Genomic DNA, 17,716 nt, shown 5'->3' on the forward strand with positions numbered 1-17,716 from the left:
GGTTTCCTAGGGCCAAGGGTTGCATCCAATGTAAGATGCAGCAAGGTGTTCCCGTCAGACAGAAGAGAGGATTCAGTCTGGAGGGGAGAGGAAGGTGGGCTTTCCAGAAACAACTGTGATGTCAAAAAAAAAAAAAAAAGACAAATTGTTCCTTGTTACCAAGACATTTTCCCTCCCTCCCCCGACAAGATTGCCTAGTTCTTTTCCCTCAACACTGTAAACCAAGAAAAGCCTTGGTTTGGGCTGAGTTTATTAGAGTGATCTGTCTGCTGGACTGTGCCCAACCTAGGCCTGGCCTCAATGGCAAATATCTCAGAATGAATTCCCCATTCTCCCCAGAAGTCTCCTTGGAGAATCCCTTGTGCATGTCTCTGCCAATCAGAGAATTTCATCTAAAGTCACCCTGGGGTTTCATCCCAGATCATTAACCTGTCTGCTTTGTTCCCATTTCTCCAACACAGAAGTGTTCTTGGAAATGCAATTCCCTGATCCTGGGCGCTGTTGAAACCCCCAAGACAGGAATCGTCTCTGCTTGCTAGACTCATGTGGAAAGTCAGATCCACGGAACCATTTTTAACCACAAACTCTTGGCTATCGTATATTTCTCTATAAAATGAGGGTGTAAAGGTGTGATCTTGGCCACGTCCTTTCCCCTCCTTTGGTCTCAACCTCCTCCTCTGTAAGACGAGGAGGTTGGACTCTAGGACCTCCATCCCAGACCTGTCTAGCTCTAGGTCCAAGGCCCTATTGGTGAAGCTCCCATCTGGTTCTGGAGCTATGACTTCTCTGACAGCTTCCAGTGAAGTGAAGCATGTGGGAGCTGAAAGGGATGGTGACTGTATGGCCCTTGGCCAAGATCACCAAGTAGCAGTGCTGGGCCATGAACTCAGGGTTTCAGTCTCCAAGTGGAATACTCTTCTATTTGGGGTGTGGTTGAGATTCTCTACCAAGAACCAAGAATACTGGTCATGGACAAAATATCCAACTTAGCTCACTTCTGTCCTGTCCAGCGGCCTCATTTTATAGATGAATTCAATCAACCACAAGCATTTATTAGGCACCCCCAGCATGCCCCGGGTACTACAGGGAGAACCATCTGGCAGCGAAGGTTGGCGCTGGTTGATTTGTATGGGGTTTTGGAATAATGAAGAACTGCATTCCTGAACCTTTTCTCAAGGTCTGGACACCTGCTGACCCCCACCTTGGCCCTTACAGTGGGCTGACCCATGCCCTGGCACATCTGGGCCACCTTCGATATGAACCTTCACAGTGGGACACAGCTGGAGAGAAGGTTGTTTAGAGGTAAAACATAGTAACAAGGCTTACTGGCCTGCCTGGACTGCCTCCTGGAGTTCCCTACCACATAGGATCCTAGCAACTTCCAGGGCTGGGCCAGTTCCACAGCAACCCCCTAGACAACAGAGCAACCTCCAGACAGCCTGAGAGAACAGTGTGGGGGATCAGGATCTCCAAGGCCTCAGCAGCCTTCTTGCAGGCCTTAGGGACCGTCTTTGGGCTGAACACATCGGATCCAGCTCCTGAAGGTTCTGGGAAAGAGAGCAGCCTGCACCACTCTCCCGCCTTTGCTGTTTGTGACCATGTTGGACTCATCAGTGGCTGACCAAATGACTCGACTAAAACTCAAACTCTTGGAAAAGGTAATCTGGGTTGGCTGTGGGGCCATGGGCAAGAGTCTGGACATCACTGGGAGTCAGCAAGGGGGTACTGACTTGCACTAGATGAGGGAGTTTCCTCCTTGAGAAGTTCCTTCTATCAATGAAATCACTAGCATAAGAAAAAAATGATGAGCTGGCCCCCTTTTCTCCCAAGTGTACCCCCTGTTGGGCTTACCAATCAGTATCAATCAGTTCACAAGCATATTTTAAGGCCTTCCTAAGCACTGGGGACACAAAGAAAAATCAAAAATCATGCCTGCCTTCAGAGAGCATAGACTCCTCTCCCAGAGGAGCCAGCATGGATGGATTAGTCTGGACAAGATCCAGGCAGCCTTGGGAAGGACTAAGAGCCCTCAACTGCCAGACACCTGGCTTCCTATGGCCATTCCTTTACACTTGGGAGGCCAAGAGAGGAAGCTTAGATGCCAAACTGTGCCCAGACCTGTCCCAAAAGCAAGGAGACTTCTCTGTGGGTATTTCCATCACCTTTCCAGACCCTGGGAATTTCAGGCCTCCCTGTGCCAATCACAAAGCTCTGATTACATCCATGGTGGAGTCACAGTTCTGTGACTCAGCTTTGGCAGCACATGAAAAGAAGAAAAACTTCCAAATGTAGAGTTTGCCTAGGCTTGGGGAAATCTGAAGTACCTTTGGGTCACAAGGTACCCTGGGGCCCAGGCCCCTGGCTCTGCCCCTGGGAGGCCTGGCATACATCAGGGAGGGAAGTGGGGGCTGGAGGAGTCTGGAGTCTCGTGGGAGGACTAAGAAATATCAGCTCCCCCATCCTCCCCCCATCTCCTTTTCATGGTGCTGCTGGGGGCCTTGGGATATCACAGCATCGCAGTGTGAGATCTCAAGGGAACCTCAGAGGGCCCTTAATCCAACTCCTTCATTCTGCAGACAGAGAAACAGAGGCCAAGAAAGTAAACAACTTTCACAAGGTCGCGTGAATAGGAGGTGACAGACACAGGATCTGTCTTCAGGACTGGGCCCCATCTGTCCCTGGGAGAGGAGAGACAAGGTGGTGCCTGGTAGGCCTGCCCAGGGGTGGTCTGGGCCCAGGGATGACCCGTAGCGCCTGGAAGGACCCCTATCAATCCTGGAAATGTCTCCACTGTGATTCTCCAGTGTCATAGCAAGCAGTGATCTTTTAAAAAATGTAAAATCCCTTAGGAGAGCTGACACAATTCTGTGGGGCATACTGTATGACTGGGCAACTCCCACCCTGTCAAGTTTCTGGTCTGTAAAGTGAGAAGGTTAGATGAAGTGAGCTGATCTCCTCAGGGCCTTTCAGACTGAAAAACTTGAAGATTCTCAGGTCCTATGAGCCTGAAACCCTCGTGACTCAGAGGAATACAGAATCAGACAGCAGACAGGCAGATGGGCAGAGAGATAGACAAGACAGACAGACAGAGAGAGGGACAGACGGGCAGATGGATCTCGAGCTCCCTTAAAGGCCAGGACTGTTCTGTGTGTGTCCCTAGAGTCTTGCCCGTCTTCACATGCTGCAGGAAGTGCTTAATTCTTCTTTGCTGAAGGATTGAACTACGTACCTCCACAGATATAAACAACATATATGAACTGTCTCTGATGTGTGCAGACCATGAATAAAGCCCTTGCTCATACCCCAGCAGCCCAGGCAGCAGCCGCCAATGGGCAGCACTCAGTCAGCTCCTGCCTGGCAGGCAGCTCCAGGACCATTTATAGGTTGCTGAGTATTCCCTGGAGACATGCCCTGGTTTCTAGTCTGGACTTTCTAATATTTTACTCTTCACAATTAATTTCTCCTCCCTCCTAGAATACAGCAGCCCCCTCATCCTATTAATCAGATCTCAAGGGACAGTTTTGTTTTCCAGGAGGAAAAAGTCAGCCTAAAACCTCCCTGCCTCTGGATGCCGAGATCATCCAAACTTTCAGGGCAGGACTGGGTGTGGTGCAGAGGGAAGAGCTGTGGGGCTGTGTTTAGAGGATATGGGTTCTAATCCCAACTCTTCTCTCAGACCTTAATCAATCAAGGTTTTATCGGGTGCCTGTTCTGCCCCAGGAATGAAGTGGTCCCTGTTCTCCAGGGGATCATAGTCCAATGGGAGAAGGAGTTGGACTTCCAGCTCCAGGAGCTTCTTGTGATTTCTTCTTGGCAAGGAGGCTAATGGGAAGCAACTGCCTCCCTGGCCATTGGGGATGCGCCCCAGACAAACCCTTGTCAGAGCTAACCTGCCCTGCTGGGTCTCTGGGGAAGGAGGTGGGCAGCAAAGAAGATTCCCTGAAGGACTGATTGCTGTCTGGGGCTACAGTGATAATATGAATGATAAATGTAATGTGAAGAAGCTTTAGGAAACTCAGACCAGGAGCTGGGAGGGACCTGGGCCCAATGGTCCAATTTGCTCTTTTTATGTAGGAGGAAGCTGAGAGCCTGGCCAGGGAAGGGACTTGGCCCAGGTCACACTGGGAGAGCAGGGATTCGAACCAGGTCCTCATCCCTCAAGTCAGGGAGGACCCTACCCACTGTAGTCTCTCCTCTGAACATCACCACTACCAAGGAGGCGCATATTATAGTTATCACTTCCATTTTACATAGGAGAAAGTGAGGCTCAGACAGAGACAGCCACCATATCAGGGACAGGATTGGAAGGTAGACTCCAAGTGCAGGCTCATCTCCAGAATGTTATACCTACTTTGGGGGGTGGGGTGGGTTTCAGTCCATGATCCCAGGCATAAGAAGCTTGGCCTTCCCCTGGGCCTCAACTGGCCTGCTTCTTCAATGCCTGATTTCTCTGGTGTGGGAGCTTCCTCAGCCCAACCTGCATCACAATATCTCTTGAACTGCTATATTCTTCCTTCCTAAATTTCTGTGGCCAAGGAAATCACTCACCTGGGGTCAAACTGGAGGCAAGTATTTCCTCTATGTACCTAGGTTTGTGCTCAAGTAATAGATAATAGTGCTATTCTAGCCTCTGTGCCTGTATAGGGCATTGAAGGACAGTTCGAGGGTTAGTACCTTTTCTGAGGGGCTGCTCTTCTGGAAGGGAGGTAACCAGACATAGCTCTACTATGTACTTCCAATGTGACCTTGTCCCTTCTTCTAGAGGCTCAGTTCATCTGTGAAATGAGGAGAAAGGATCAACTGATCTGTGAGGTCCCCTCTTCCTTCTCTAGATCACCCTCCATAGGGGCTTTCTGCTTCCCCAATGCAGGGAGACTATGACATGAAAACCTCGAGAAGTTGCCTTGCATCCTTTTTGCATGATAAACTTGTGCCTGAGGTGACAACAACCCCCAAATATATTCCATGTGGTCTATGTCCCCATCATAGAGCCAGTCTGGTCTATGTCATCCCCTTGGGGTTCATGTCATGTTCTTTATCCACAGAAACTTGAGGCTGAACGAGAAAACATGGAAGACAATCTGGAGCCATCGGTCACTGCACCAAGTAAGAGCTGCCTATGCTTTCCCTCCTCCCCATGTGCTTGGGCACCCTTCCCCAAAGATCCCCACTCCCAGGGCCTTGCTCTATCAATCATTCATTCAACAGCTGTGGAATCTCTCAACAACACTGTTTGTTGACAGAATGTGCAGTGAATATGCCCTGAATGAGGAAAAGGATCCTCTAGAGTTGTGTGTAGCACGATGTGTATCAAGATGGTCAGGATCACTGGGGCAACTGAAGGGTGAATGAACAATGTAATTCATGCTCTTCATTGAATTCTAGCCCCCCACTCCCACTGCCATTTTTTCCACATCCATAGGTTTTTACAAAGTTAGAAATTATGGGTTTATCTAAATAGTAGAGGTGCTAAGGTACAGTGGGGACCCCTCACTCCTGCTGGCTGTGGGGCACTGATCCAGTCACTTAACTTCCCAAGGTTTCTGGGAACCCTTACAACTATAAGTGGCCAGCATTGGAAGAGAGAATTTCCTCACCTGGGAATACCCTATTGCAAAGGATCCTGTGGTTCTCCCCTTCCTGCAGTGTGAGCTCCAGGCGACAAGGACAGCTTTGTTTTGTCTTTGTGTCAGCTGCCCCTACTGCTAGGCACCTAATAGCCTCTTAAGAGATGCTTGTGGTGTTGTGTGGCATTGTGTTCTATTGAATTTGTATCATGTTGTGTGGTACTTGTGTTATATGGTATTATATTTGAATTGTGTTGTCTGTCAGTTGTATTGTGTCATGTAGTGTATGGCATTGTGCCTTAGGAAGCTCCTCTCTGAAGGACTTTTAAAAAGCCAAGCCCAGTGTATGCCTTGGTTTCCCCAGGGAACTATGATGGAGAAGATGGTGTTCTGCAGAGTGCCCTGAGGAGAAGAAAAGACCTTCTGCACAAGCTCCGGGTATGCTCATGGCAGCCGCACAATCCTGGGGGCACAAGGCTAGCACCTGAGGAGATCCCCACCTGCCAGTCACAACTCCCTGCCTTTACAAAGGAAGAAACTAAGGCACCAGAAGCGTCCCCAGACCCCTCCTTGCTGCACCTTCCTATGGGACCTTGTCCCTCCCCTTCAGTTATAGAAGGAGTCTCAGGGTCCGTTTGAGTCAAACCCCTCATTTTAGGGATGAGGAAACTGAGGCCCATCTAGGTGATTCGCCCAGGGTCACACAGCCAATGGCAGACTCCCAACCCAACACCTTGTCTCCATGCCCCACAGAACAGGGTTTTCTCCTGGTCCCTTTGCGGCCAATGGTTTGAGGTTCTAGAGGGGCAGCTGTCTGCCTTCCTTTTATTAATTGTAGACTTCAGAGAGGAAACAAATGGGCAGATGAGTACCACTGAGGCCCAGAGAGCAGAAAGGGACCCCCTCTACATCATACCTGGCCAGAGGGCACCTATTTCAGTTTGCAGGAAGGTCTCCAGGGACCCACTTCCCAAAATCACCGCCATTACCCTAACAGACCATATATCTAGGATACTTGATTTGGTGCAGTAGATGGACTGCTGGCCCCCCGAGTCTCAGGAAGACCTGAGTTGAAATCTGGCTTCAGATACTTATTTGCTGTGTGGCCCTGGACAAGTCATTTAGCTTCTGTCTGCCTCAGTTTCCTCAACTATAACATGGAGATGACAATAGCACCTACGTCTCAGAGTTGTTGTGAAGATCAAATGAGATAATATTGGTAAAAAGTGCTTAGCACAGCACCTTTCCCCTGACTTCTGGCTGTGGAAGGACTGAATTCACATGTGATTGTTCATAGAGGCATGTGAAGGAGTGTCTGTCCAGTGTGTGTGTGTCTGTGTCATGTCTGTCCTGTGTCACTCACATATTAAGGGATCCACCTGGAAATCGGCAGGTTGCTCTGCCTAATACAAGTGTGGTCAGCCTTGTCAATGCAGCAGCCACCCCTGCTAGCCTTTGCCCAGATTAGCCTGTGCCTAGAAGGCACTCCCTCCCTCCTCATCTTGGCATCCTTCCCCCATGGCTGCGATTTTCAGTGCGTGTTTTGGCTATGGTTGTGTACATACACACACATGTATGAGGACATGTGTGCACATTATCTCCCCTGATAATCCTACTACTAATAGCATGTTTATATGCTTTCAAATGTGCAAAATGCTTTACATGTTATCATAATTATCCAGGGAGGTAGGGGCTCCCATTTTACAGATGAGAAAACGGAGGCAAACGTAACTTTCTCAGGGTTACACAACTGGTAAGTGCCTGAGTCTGGATTTCAGTGTGGATCTTCCTGACTCCGAGTTCAGTACTCTACCCACATACTGCCTGGCTGTTCCAAAATTCACTTTTGCCTTTGTTTTCTCAGTACCTACCACAGTCTCCGGTCTGCAGTAGGCACCTGAAAAGTATTTGTTAATGGGCTGATTGATTGATTACTGAAAGTAATGTTAGTTAGCAAAGTGTTTTGGTTCATACTCAAAACATATTTGGGAAAGTGATTTTCAAAATATCCAAATAAAGCTCTTGCCAAAGCAGTGCTGAACACACTAAGGCAGTGGAGTGAGCGAGAGACTAGGGCGCTGGATCTGGACTTAGGAAGACTTGAGTTCAAGTCCTATCTCAGACACTAAATAGTTGTATGACCCCAGGCATGTCACTTCACAGCAGCCGGCCTCGGTTTCCTTGTCTGTAAAATGGGGATGATCATAGCCTCTCCTTCCCTCCCTCCTAGGCCAGTTGTGAGGATCACATGAAATCGTCATGTTGGGAAGGGAAAGGAGAATGTACCGGACACTGTGCTAAGAAATTTACAAATCTGATTTGGTTGGATTGACCTTAAAGTTCATTTCGATGGGAGCCATTAGGATTTCACCTTCCTCTGGTCGTTGAAAAAGTTCTTTCAAGTTTTTCCATTTACCAAGTCATTGTTAGCAATCAGTTACTGTTACTGCCAATCAAGAGCTAGCATTCATACAGTGCCCACTGATCACTGTGGGCTCTCCAGTCCTGAAGCTCTCTTCTGACCAATGTTTGCACCATCTCCTCTGCCTGGCTTTGCAGGAACAGCACCTTCTAGAACAGCTCTCTGGGCCTTATGCATGGGGAGGGAACCACAGAAGAAGCTACAGACCAGAGGTGCCCCCCGAGTTACCCCCAGTCCAGATCTACCCACCCTTCCCTGCAGGGCCCCAGCCAGAGCAGCCCAGGATCATCCAGCAGACGGTAAGGAAGGCTTTGCTCTCCCCAGGCTCAGACTCAGGAGATGCAAAGACAATAGTGACTCCCTGGTCCTTGAATGGATTCCCCAGGGAAGACTCTGGTCCCTCTCTCTAGGAAAGCCATTAGCCCAAGGCAAGAGAAAGGCGGCTGCAATAGTGCAGTGTGAGCCCAAATGGCTGGATTTGGCCATGTGGCTACAACTCACTCTCACGGTCCTTGAGGTAACCCTGAGGAGAACACACATAACTTCGCTAGTGGGCTGCCCATGTGAGGAATTCAGCCAAGGGCACATTAACTCTTAGTCAGAATCACTAAGAACAGTGAAAATATTGCACATCACCCACTCCCTGGGACCTCTGCACCCAGTGTCTGTGGGGGAGAGTGGGGCCATAGTATGGCAGAGGGTGCATGAGTGGGGTGTATATACCTGGGGCAGCCTGACCCTCAGCTTACACAGGTCACTGATAGCGGAGGCTCTTCTCTTCTGGGGTCTTTCAGCCAAACAGAACTCAGAGAGTAGGAACTAGGTTGGCCTCTAGGAGTTTCCACTTCTTGGACAGCAGGTAACAGTTTAGAGGAGGCAAAGGTAGAATCTGCTTTTCCAAATAGCAAAGATATTCCTCCAACAGACTTTTCTCAGTGGGAGGCAGCTGTAGAGACAGATCTTCCTGTGACCCAGCTTCCAGGACTCTTCTCTGAGCCACTCAGGGGTCTGGTTATGACCCCTTTGGTCTTTCCCAAAGCAGGATTTTTTTCTGTGAAATGACTCCCCTCTATCTCAAATTATGGTGAGAAGCCATAATCCCCACTTGTCATCCAAGCCACAAATAGGCAATATACACTTGTCTACTAGTTACTAAATAGCTCTAGCTGTCAGGTTTTCCAGCTTTTTGTTTTTAAGTCTCTTTACTCAAGTGTCTCTTTTCTGCAGGCCCGTTCCTGTCTTTGTCCCTTCCAGCAGAATTGTCCCAAACCAATGGGGCATCATTTTACAAAGCTGGTAGTAACCATAGAGGTGTGCCTACTGTGCACTAATGATGGGATGCCCAGAGGCCTCAAGGGCCATGTCATTAATAATGAGAGGAATCCCCCTGTGGTGTGCACAGTGGTCACTCAGCCTCTGCTTGGAGTCCCCCATGTCAGGAGAAGCAAACCCTTCCTAAAACATCTCCATGTCAGTCTCCATTCACCTCTTTGCTGCTCTCCCATCCCCACTCCCTAATGGCTCCTGGGCCTGCCCTTGGTCAAGTCTAATCTCTTTTGCACATCTCACTCTTCAAATATTTCTAGACCACTCTTCAGTTCCCCTGGAGTTTTCTCTTCTCCAGTGGGAGGATTCCCAATTAAGTCCCTTTTTTATGCCCAGCACTAAGTATACCAGGGCAAAAGCAAAACACCCTCTGCCCTTGGGGAACTTAGAGCCTACTGAGGAACCACACCGGCACATTAAAATCAATTCTCAGGGAAGTAAATGCACAGTAATTTCAGGGTGGACGCCAACATCTGGGGAAATCTTGGGACAGGCAGTGCTTCACCACACACTGAATCTAAATGTTTGTCCATTCAAAGACATTTATTCCTCCTATGTATAAAGCAGCCTCGTGGATACTTCCAGCACTGAGGGGAAACATAGGCTGGTCCCTGTCATCCAGGACCTTCCATTCTCTGGGCTGGGGCAGTGGAAGCAGGCAGGCTTTCCAGATGCTCCTGGGACAGGTCCTCTGGGCTAGCACCACCTGAGATCCCCTGGCCTCGGATAAAAGGACAAAGGATGGGCTAGCACATTGAGTGGGGTCATGTCCTGGGGGGTCTCAGAGGAGAAGGGGCAAGGCCAGGAGGCAGACAAAGAAGACTTGGCCTCTCCAAAGCAGAGGGAAAGGAGGATGAAAAGAGCCTGTGGTTTCCATGCTGAGAGCTGGACGCCCCCCCCCCCCCAAACCCCTACCAAGCAGAAGACTCGTGCTCCTTATGGGTCCTATCTGGGTCAGCACTTGTCTTAATGGGGAAACACAGGGAGGACCCTCCCCTCACCAGGCTTGAAGCAAGCATTGGAGGGGACAGGCAGGAGAGGACTAGGGGTAGAAACCTTCTTTCTGACCTCTCTGACTAGCTGAGCACTCCTAGGTACCCCAGCCTCCGGCCACCATCATCCAGCAGCTGCCTCAACAGCCCCTCATCACTCAGATCCCACCACCCCAGGCTTACTCTCCTCTAAGGTCAGGGAGCATCAAGGAAGGTAAGGCTCCTGGATCTCCCTCTTCTTTTTCTCCTTCCTCTCCCTTCCTCTCTTTTTCTCTCTTAATCTCTCTGTCTCTTTCTCTCTCCTCTCTCTCTTTCTGTCTTTCATTTTCTCTCTGTCTCTGAATCTCTGTCTTTCATTCTGAGTGTCTCTCTGTCACTGTGTCTTGTCACTGTGTCTCTTATTCTGTCTTTCTGTCTCTCAACCTCTCTCTCTCTGTTTCTTTCATTCTTTCTATCTCTGTCTCTCAACCTTTCTCTCTTTGTGTCTTTCTCTGTCCCTGATTCTCTCTGTCTCTCTCATTCTCTCTGTCTGTCTCGCTATCTCTCATTCTCTCTCTCAAGCTTTTTCTGTCTCTCTGTCTATCTGTCTGTCTGTCTGTCTCTGGCCCTGACCCTGAGGGTCTCTCTTCTCTCAGACATGGTGGAGATGATGCTGATGCAGAATGCACAGATGCACCAGATTGTCATGCAGAATATGATGCTGAAAGTCCTGCCACCCACAACCTCTCTGGTCAGTGAAGTGAACACGCCTTGGCTTCGACCTGCTCCACAGGTAGGCATGCCAGAGAGGTTCACCCAAGGTAGAGAAGGACAAGAAGGGACGAGGCAGAAGACCCAGGATTCTATGTGCACCCTGGGGGCACCTGACCAATAAACTGACCACAAGAACCGCCCCCGCCCCAGGTGCCAGGATTCCCATTAGCATCCAGCCTCTGGCTGAGGACCTAACCTCTGCCGGAGGGCTCTTCTATGGAGCTGACTGGGTTCTTGCTCCTTGGAGCTCCACCTAATTCTACAAGAGGTAGCCTGCTGACCCTGGCCCAGCCCACCCAGACACTCAAATGGGTCCCTGAATTCTGTGGGTCTCTTATGGGCTGTGTTCCATTATCTCTCCATACCTGTCTCCTCCTTCCAACACAAATATTCTGGGGGATCTATGGATGCAGGAACATTCTTAAAAGGGCCCTGGGTGGGTGGAATTAATGATTGTGGCCAACCCCTCCCCAGCCATCCCAGGGATGCCCAGGTATCTTCATTTGGGGTATTCTCCTCATCCCATCCTGGACATAGCTGTGTGACTCTGGGAAAGTCACTAACCTCTGTCAACCTCAGTTTTCTCCTCTGTAAAATAGGTAGACTCATATCTCCTACTTACCACAGTTTTTGTGAGACTCAAATGTGAGTGTTTTTCAGATCTTAGAGCACTATACAAAGATGAGCAGTGTTTAACACAGCTGAATTCAGGATGTAGTTATTAAGCGCCTTCTTGGGATCAGGAATTTTTCTAGACACCAAGTTGACAAAGACAAAACCAAGATGGCCCTTGCCCTCAGAGGTCTGAGGTCACCTTGAGTCTACAGAACACGACTTTTCTTTCCAAGTTATAGAAGGCTGGCTCATGGGCACCCAGCCACATCCCTGGGCTGCTCCAGCCTAGTGTCCAGGGCTGAGGACCAGTGACAAGCAGGGTCGTCGGATCATTGATTTAGAGGTGGATGGAAATTTTGAGGCCACTGAAGTCTCATGTGGTATATATGTCCTACATAATATGATATATATTATGTATTATATTATATATATAATATATCATTTAATAAAGTCCCATATAATAGCCCTGCTATTGACCTGACATCTGATCTCTTCTGGCCTATTAATGGCCTCACATTACAGATGAGGAAACTGAGGCTTAGACCCAAAGGTTCAAAGGCTCACAGACCTTGACCTGGAAAGATGGCAGACGCCATTCAAGCCAAGCCCCTCCTGTTCCAGGTCCCCTGGAGATGAAACAGCCTGCCCAGAGTCTCCTGGCAGGAGGTGATGGAATCAGAAAAAGGTGTCAGCCAAGGGAAAGTCTTCTGCTAGAGAGAGAGCAGCTCCCATGCCCCTTTTGCCCCCACTGGGATGTTGTGCAGCTCACAAAGCCTCCTTTCTCTTCTCAGTCTCCTTTTATAAATGACAACAGTGCCCTCTTGGGTCCCCTCGAGCCAGTTGAGTCATTGTCTTATTCTTGTCACCTGAACTGGTGGGCCACGCTGTCTCTGGACCATCACTCCTCATGCATAAACCTTTTACCTACTGCAAGAAAAAGGAGTTTGGAGAACCTACTGGAACTAACTTTTACCCCTTTTGGTCATTTTATGTGCTAAGGATCCACAGTTTGCATTGCGAGCTGAAAAGCCCAGGGCTTCCTCAGTCCACCATCATCACCATTACAGCCCCGCAGGGCTGCAGGCTCTCCCTGCTCCCCTGCCCGCAGTGGGCTACCCCATATGGCCTTCCCTGCTTCCAGCCCAGGCTGTGACCCAGGCCCCAAGCTTCCAGCCCACCATCCGGCACGTGATGGGGCCCACAACCACCATGCCTGCCCTCAACACGTAAGTGCTCTGGGGTGGAGGGAGGGCATTGTCTCGTTTGGGGAAATCCAGCCCCAGCTCCATCTCTTCTTCTTCTTAGGCTCCTGTGAGGCAGGAGGGCAAGGATATAGGGGGCCTGCTATTGGCCCCACCTTTCTAGAGCCCACCTTCTTGGGTTCAAGAGAGCAAAGGCCAGATGTAGACTTGGGGGTCTTGAGTTCAAATCCCTGGTTTCCTGCCTGTTACTCAGTAGAGAGAGGCTAGGCTTAGATGCAAGAAGACCAGGTTTCAAATGTCCCACTGGCGTTTCCTTGAGGCAAACATAGTCCCTTTCAGAATCTCAGTTTCTTCCCAACTCAAACAGGCATCAGAATCACTGGATACCTGCTTTGCAGGGCACTTGTGAGCACCAAAGGACATCCTGTCTGTACACTAAGTTTTAGAGTGAGGAAGTGTCTATGATTGTTAATAGCACCTGGGGGCCCTGTACCTCTGTTTCTCCATCAGTCATAATTATGAGTGACAGTTTTATCCAAAGTGTTTTATAGATTTGATCTTTGAGCTCTACATACCAGCGCTATGAGGCATGGGGATACCCATTTTACAGAGGATAAAACAGCCTCAGAGACATACCCACAGCTACAGAGCTAGTGAGTGGCAGAGGTAGGTCTTGTACTCACCTCTCTCTTGTTCAAATTGCTTTACATCTCTGGTCAAATGAGAGGCTTCAGGATCCCTAAATTCAAAAGGTTCAAAGGTCCCCAGAGGCAAGAGGGAGGTAGAGGGAGGTCTAATATATTCCAGCTCATGGTCCAGCCACAGCGTAGCCAGCTTAAGTGGCTTAGATGTCAAGTGATGAGACTGCAAATAAAGATTGTTCTGAAACTGTCATATGCTCATTCCCTAAGCCAAGATGGATGAGGCAGGGGAGCCAGAGACAGTGAAGGACAGGGATACTTAGGGGTTTTCTTTCTTTTAAGGGTAGCCTCCGAGGGAGCCCTGCCCGGTCTGCCCCCAGGCTTGTAAGCCCTGCAGGTCTCTAAAGTTGGTAAGTAGTGCAGAATGTTAATTTTTATTCAGTTTTCACAAACATCAAAGTATGAGCAAAACACCTTCAACTGAGCATTTAGTGAGTACCTTCTGTGTAATAGGCCCTGCTAGGGAAACAAAGGCAAAGGGGAATCACCCTTGCCCTCACGGAGCCTATAATCAGATCTTCCCTTAGCAGGAAGGATGCTCCTTGCACCAGGACATGTTTGCAGAGGCTCTTTGCGGAGGCTCTTTGCAGAGGCGGTCAAGCCTAGATGACCAAAAGACCTGAGAACATGGGGCAGCCCCACGTTCTCCACATCCTTCCTTACCCAACGGGAAGGAGTCTTTCTGTTTTATGGCATTGAGTCCATTGAGACAGGCTTGACCTGCCTCAAATATTCCCCTGGGTAGAGGCAGCTACTTGTAGTCAACTGGGCCCTACTGTGACATATATGTGTTCAAGGTTCTAGGCCTGGAGGCTGAGCCTATGCCTGTTTGGCAGATCCTCAGACTCCGTTTTTAAAAACTCAGTTTTTCCACTGAAGAAGAGGAGGATGGGACAAGACTTCCTCAGTGCCTGTAGTTCCCACTGTTCAAGAGTGAATATATCTGTGTAATGGGTATCATATTGTTCACCTTCTTGATGGATGGAGGAGAGAACTGGGGACTTCCAAGCTCTATGGGTCCAATCAACCAGTCAGATCCACTGTAACTGGACCTCAACATAGTCGGGTCATTTTGTCCTCTTGGAGAATCAAGGGCAACAAGTAGGGTTCTTTCCTTAGGAACCATGTGTCAAGGTTACTTCTGTCCCCAGGAAGGGCCAGCTGGGGCCTTTTCCAGCCCCATCCCTGTGTTCCTGGGTTCCCATTCACTTTATCTCCTTGGCTTTTCATGTGCTGTTTCATAGGAAATCAGTCAATAAACAGCTCTGAACTGGGCCCTGGGAGGATACAGGCAAAATGGAGCAGTCCCTGCCCTGAGTGAGCTTACATGTAGCTGGCTCAGACCCTCGGTCAATCAGTAAACACCTACTTCCTTATTTAAACTAACATTTTTCTCATTTTCTTTTTTTAAATTACATTACATTTTATTTTCACATGAACATTTACCTTTTCTCCCACCCTCTCCTGTCTTTCTCATGGAAAAAACAAGAAAAAACAACTCCCTGTTGCAAATATATGTAGTCAAGCAAAACTAAGTCCCATGTTGTCCAAGAACAAAGCTTTCGGTCGGCCTTGCTCTGCAGGCAGGTGGCCTGTTTCATTGTGAGTCCTCTGGATTGTGGGGACCTGAATTCCTACATCATTCCAAGCTGTCTATCTGCCATGTTGCTCTTACTGTGTCAGTCGGTCTTCTGGTTCCACTCATTTCAGGTTGCGTCAGTTCGTGAATGCCTTCCGAGGTTTCTCTGAAGCCCCCTTCTTCACCCTTTCTTACAGTGCTCTACTGCATTCATGCACCATGAGTTGTTCAGCCATTTCCTGAACATCCCTTCACTTTCTAACTCTCTGCCACCAGAAGAGCTGCTATAAATACGTTTATTTTCAGGGATCCTCGTCCTCTTTCTTTGGTTTCTGGCGTACAGCTCTCCTAATGGCTTTGCTGGGTCCAAAGGGTGATTGCACAGTCAGATAGCTTTTGGGCATCGCTCCAAATTGCTTTCCCACGTGGCTGGGCCAGTTTGCAGCTTCACTAACAATGCATGTGTACCCCCATTTCCTCACTGCTTCTCTAGCATTTGTCAGTCTTCATTTCTCTCAGCTTTTCCAATGTGAGAGGTAGGAGCTTGAACCTTACAGTCATTTCAATTTGTATTTCTCTATTTCTTAGTGATTTGGAGCATTTTTATGTGGCTTTCAAGAGCTTGGATTTCTTCCTCTGGAAAGTGCTTTTAACAAACATTTATTAAGACAGTGCTTCATGGTGTGGACACAAACAATAAAGATGACTAACACTGATGTAGCATGCAATGTGTGCCACGCACCATGCTGAACTCTTTGCAGTTGTTATCTCCTTGGTCCTCACAACAGCTCTGAGAGGCAGGGGCTGCTATGACCCCTAGTCTGTTGTTGCCTAGTCTTTCAGTCCTGTCTGACTCTCTGTGACCCCATTGAGAGTTTTCTTGGCGGAGACACTGGAGTGGTTTACCATTTCCTTCTCCAGCTCATTTTACAGATGAGAAAACTGAGGCCAACAGGGTGAAGTGACTGCTCAGCTAGCAAATGTCTGAGGCCAGATCTGAACTCAGATCTTCTTGAGTTCCAGACCAGTGCCTTCTTTACTTCATCATCCATATGCCTCAAAATAGGAAAATGAAACAGTCCTGGCCATTAGAGTGCTCACTCACATTCTGCTGGTTCAGACAATCAATAAATCCTCAAACCTTGTGGTGTGCCTGTCACGTGCCACTCTCTGAGCTAGATGCTGGGCACAGAAAGAGAAAACGGAGCCCACAATGTGCTCATATTCCTCATTACTTTTCTCTTGAAAATCCCCAGAAATACAGACAAGAGGGTCACTTGGGGAAGGTAGGAGAGTCACTAAGACATGGAGGAGGGGGCTGTCCGGTGGCACCCTGACAGCCTTAGGAGCAGGCATCTTGGTGGGGCAGGAGGAGGACGTTGCTTTGTTTGGGTGTTGGGGACATCCCTTTGTCCTCTGCGGGAGGCAGGAGGAAGCAGTACCCAACCCTAATGGGCTGCTTATTTCACAAGGGGAAGCTTTATCCAGAGGTGGAGACATAATTTAGGGGATGAACGTGCTCTGTCTGGCTTCCCCTCCCAATCAGAAGTGTGAGTGTGTGATGGAGGGGACAGAAGAATAGAAACCCAGCAGTCTCTGGCTGGGGGTGGGGGTACATAGGGGAGAAGCTCCCCAGAACCTGAGCAGGTGAAGGTAGGCCCTGGGTAGCCATGGCTGGGAGGCTCCAGCCACCATGATGAGCCTCTGAAGCATGGAATTTTATTTCACTGTGTAGGTCCGAGTCTGAAGCTACCATGAGCTGGAGATGGCTAAATGGGACCACTGAGTCATAACGGAGGTCTCTGGAGAAAGGAAGCTGGAAAGGGCAGGGACGGCCTTGATCTGGGATGTCTGGTTGCAAAGCTTGGCCCTGATGGTGGCTGGAGGAAATGGGCATCCCAAGACATGGCCAAGAATAAACAACGACTCAGTTTTTTGTGGTTTGTTTCCAAATAAGTTGTGCAACCCACGTCTCCTTCACCATTGTTATTATTGTCATTTGTAAAGAGCTGACCTCCCCAACCAACAGGGAGGCTGGCAGCACACACACACACACACACACACACACACACACACACACACACACACACACATGCACACACACACACACACATGCACAGACACACACACACACAGACACAGACGCGCACACACTGGACAGGCAGGTGGGGCCCAAAGCAGGCTTACAGAATAATTCAATTACAGGACAGTGGGGGAGTGGGAAGGGAGTGGGCACCTGCCCAGGAGGGGAAGCAAGAGCAGGGAGACCCAGTGGAATCCCCATGGAGCAGCCCATCCTGGCAAATTCAAGGTTTGAGCTTATGTGCCCCTGTCTACAAATACAGAGTTCTCTCATCTCTATAGCAAACTACCTCTTAAAATCCCACAGCAGAAGCCTTTCCTTGTCTAGGGAAACTGGAGTCTTTGTCCAGGACCTTCTTGTTGGCAGGTCTTGAAGGTAAAGGAGAAAGCGTTGGTCAGGCTTGTGTGCAAAATCAAAAAACGGGGCCGAGTCTGCAGAAATTACGTTTCACAGGAATTAACTAGAAACTGAGGCAT

The 17,716-nt window shown here is 49.0% G+C and overlaps 1 protein-coding gene across 3 annotated transcripts; it reads left to right on the forward strand.

The window, feature by feature from the left end:
• Nucleotides 1–1,420: 1,420 nt before the first annotated feature.
• Nucleotides 1,421–17,093, forward strand: C2H21orf58 (chromosome 2 C21orf58 homolog). Of its 3 annotated transcripts, XR_011974028.1 has the most exons (10): nucleotides 1,421–1,658; nucleotides 5,046–5,106; nucleotides 5,932–6,005; nucleotides 8,127–8,288; nucleotides 10,410–10,521; nucleotides 10,943–11,079; nucleotides 12,675–12,901; nucleotides 13,419–13,543; nucleotides 13,861–13,928; nucleotides 16,893–16,934. XR_011974028.1 is itself a non-coding variant. In XM_072640779.1 (9 exons), the coding sequence occupies exons 1-8, from the start codon at nucleotides 1,599–1,601 to the stop codon at nucleotides 13,904–13,906; spliced, it is 879 nt and encodes a 292-aa protein (XP_072496880.1). In that variant the 5' UTR covers nucleotides 1,421–1,598; the 3' UTR covers nucleotides 13,907–13,928; nucleotides 16,893–17,093. The 3 variants fall into 3 exon arrangements, 2 of the variants coding, with proteins under 2 accessions (XP_072496880.1, XP_072496879.1); XM_072640779.1 differs by lacking the exon at nucleotides 13,419–13,543 and having other exon boundaries at nucleotides 16,893–17,093; XM_072640778.1 differs by lacking the exon at nucleotides 13,419–13,543 and having other exon boundaries at nucleotides 13,866–13,928; nucleotides 16,893–17,093.
• Nucleotides 17,094–17,716: the final 623 nt, after the last annotated feature.

The sequence above is a fragment of the Notamacropus eugenii genome, chromosome 2 (assembly GCF_028372415.1).
Source record: "Notamacropus eugenii isolate mMacEug1 chromosome 2, mMacEug1.pri_v2, whole genome shotgun sequence".
Taxonomy (NCBI): Eukaryota; Metazoa; Chordata; class Mammalia; order Diprotodontia; family Macropodidae; genus Notamacropus; species Notamacropus eugenii.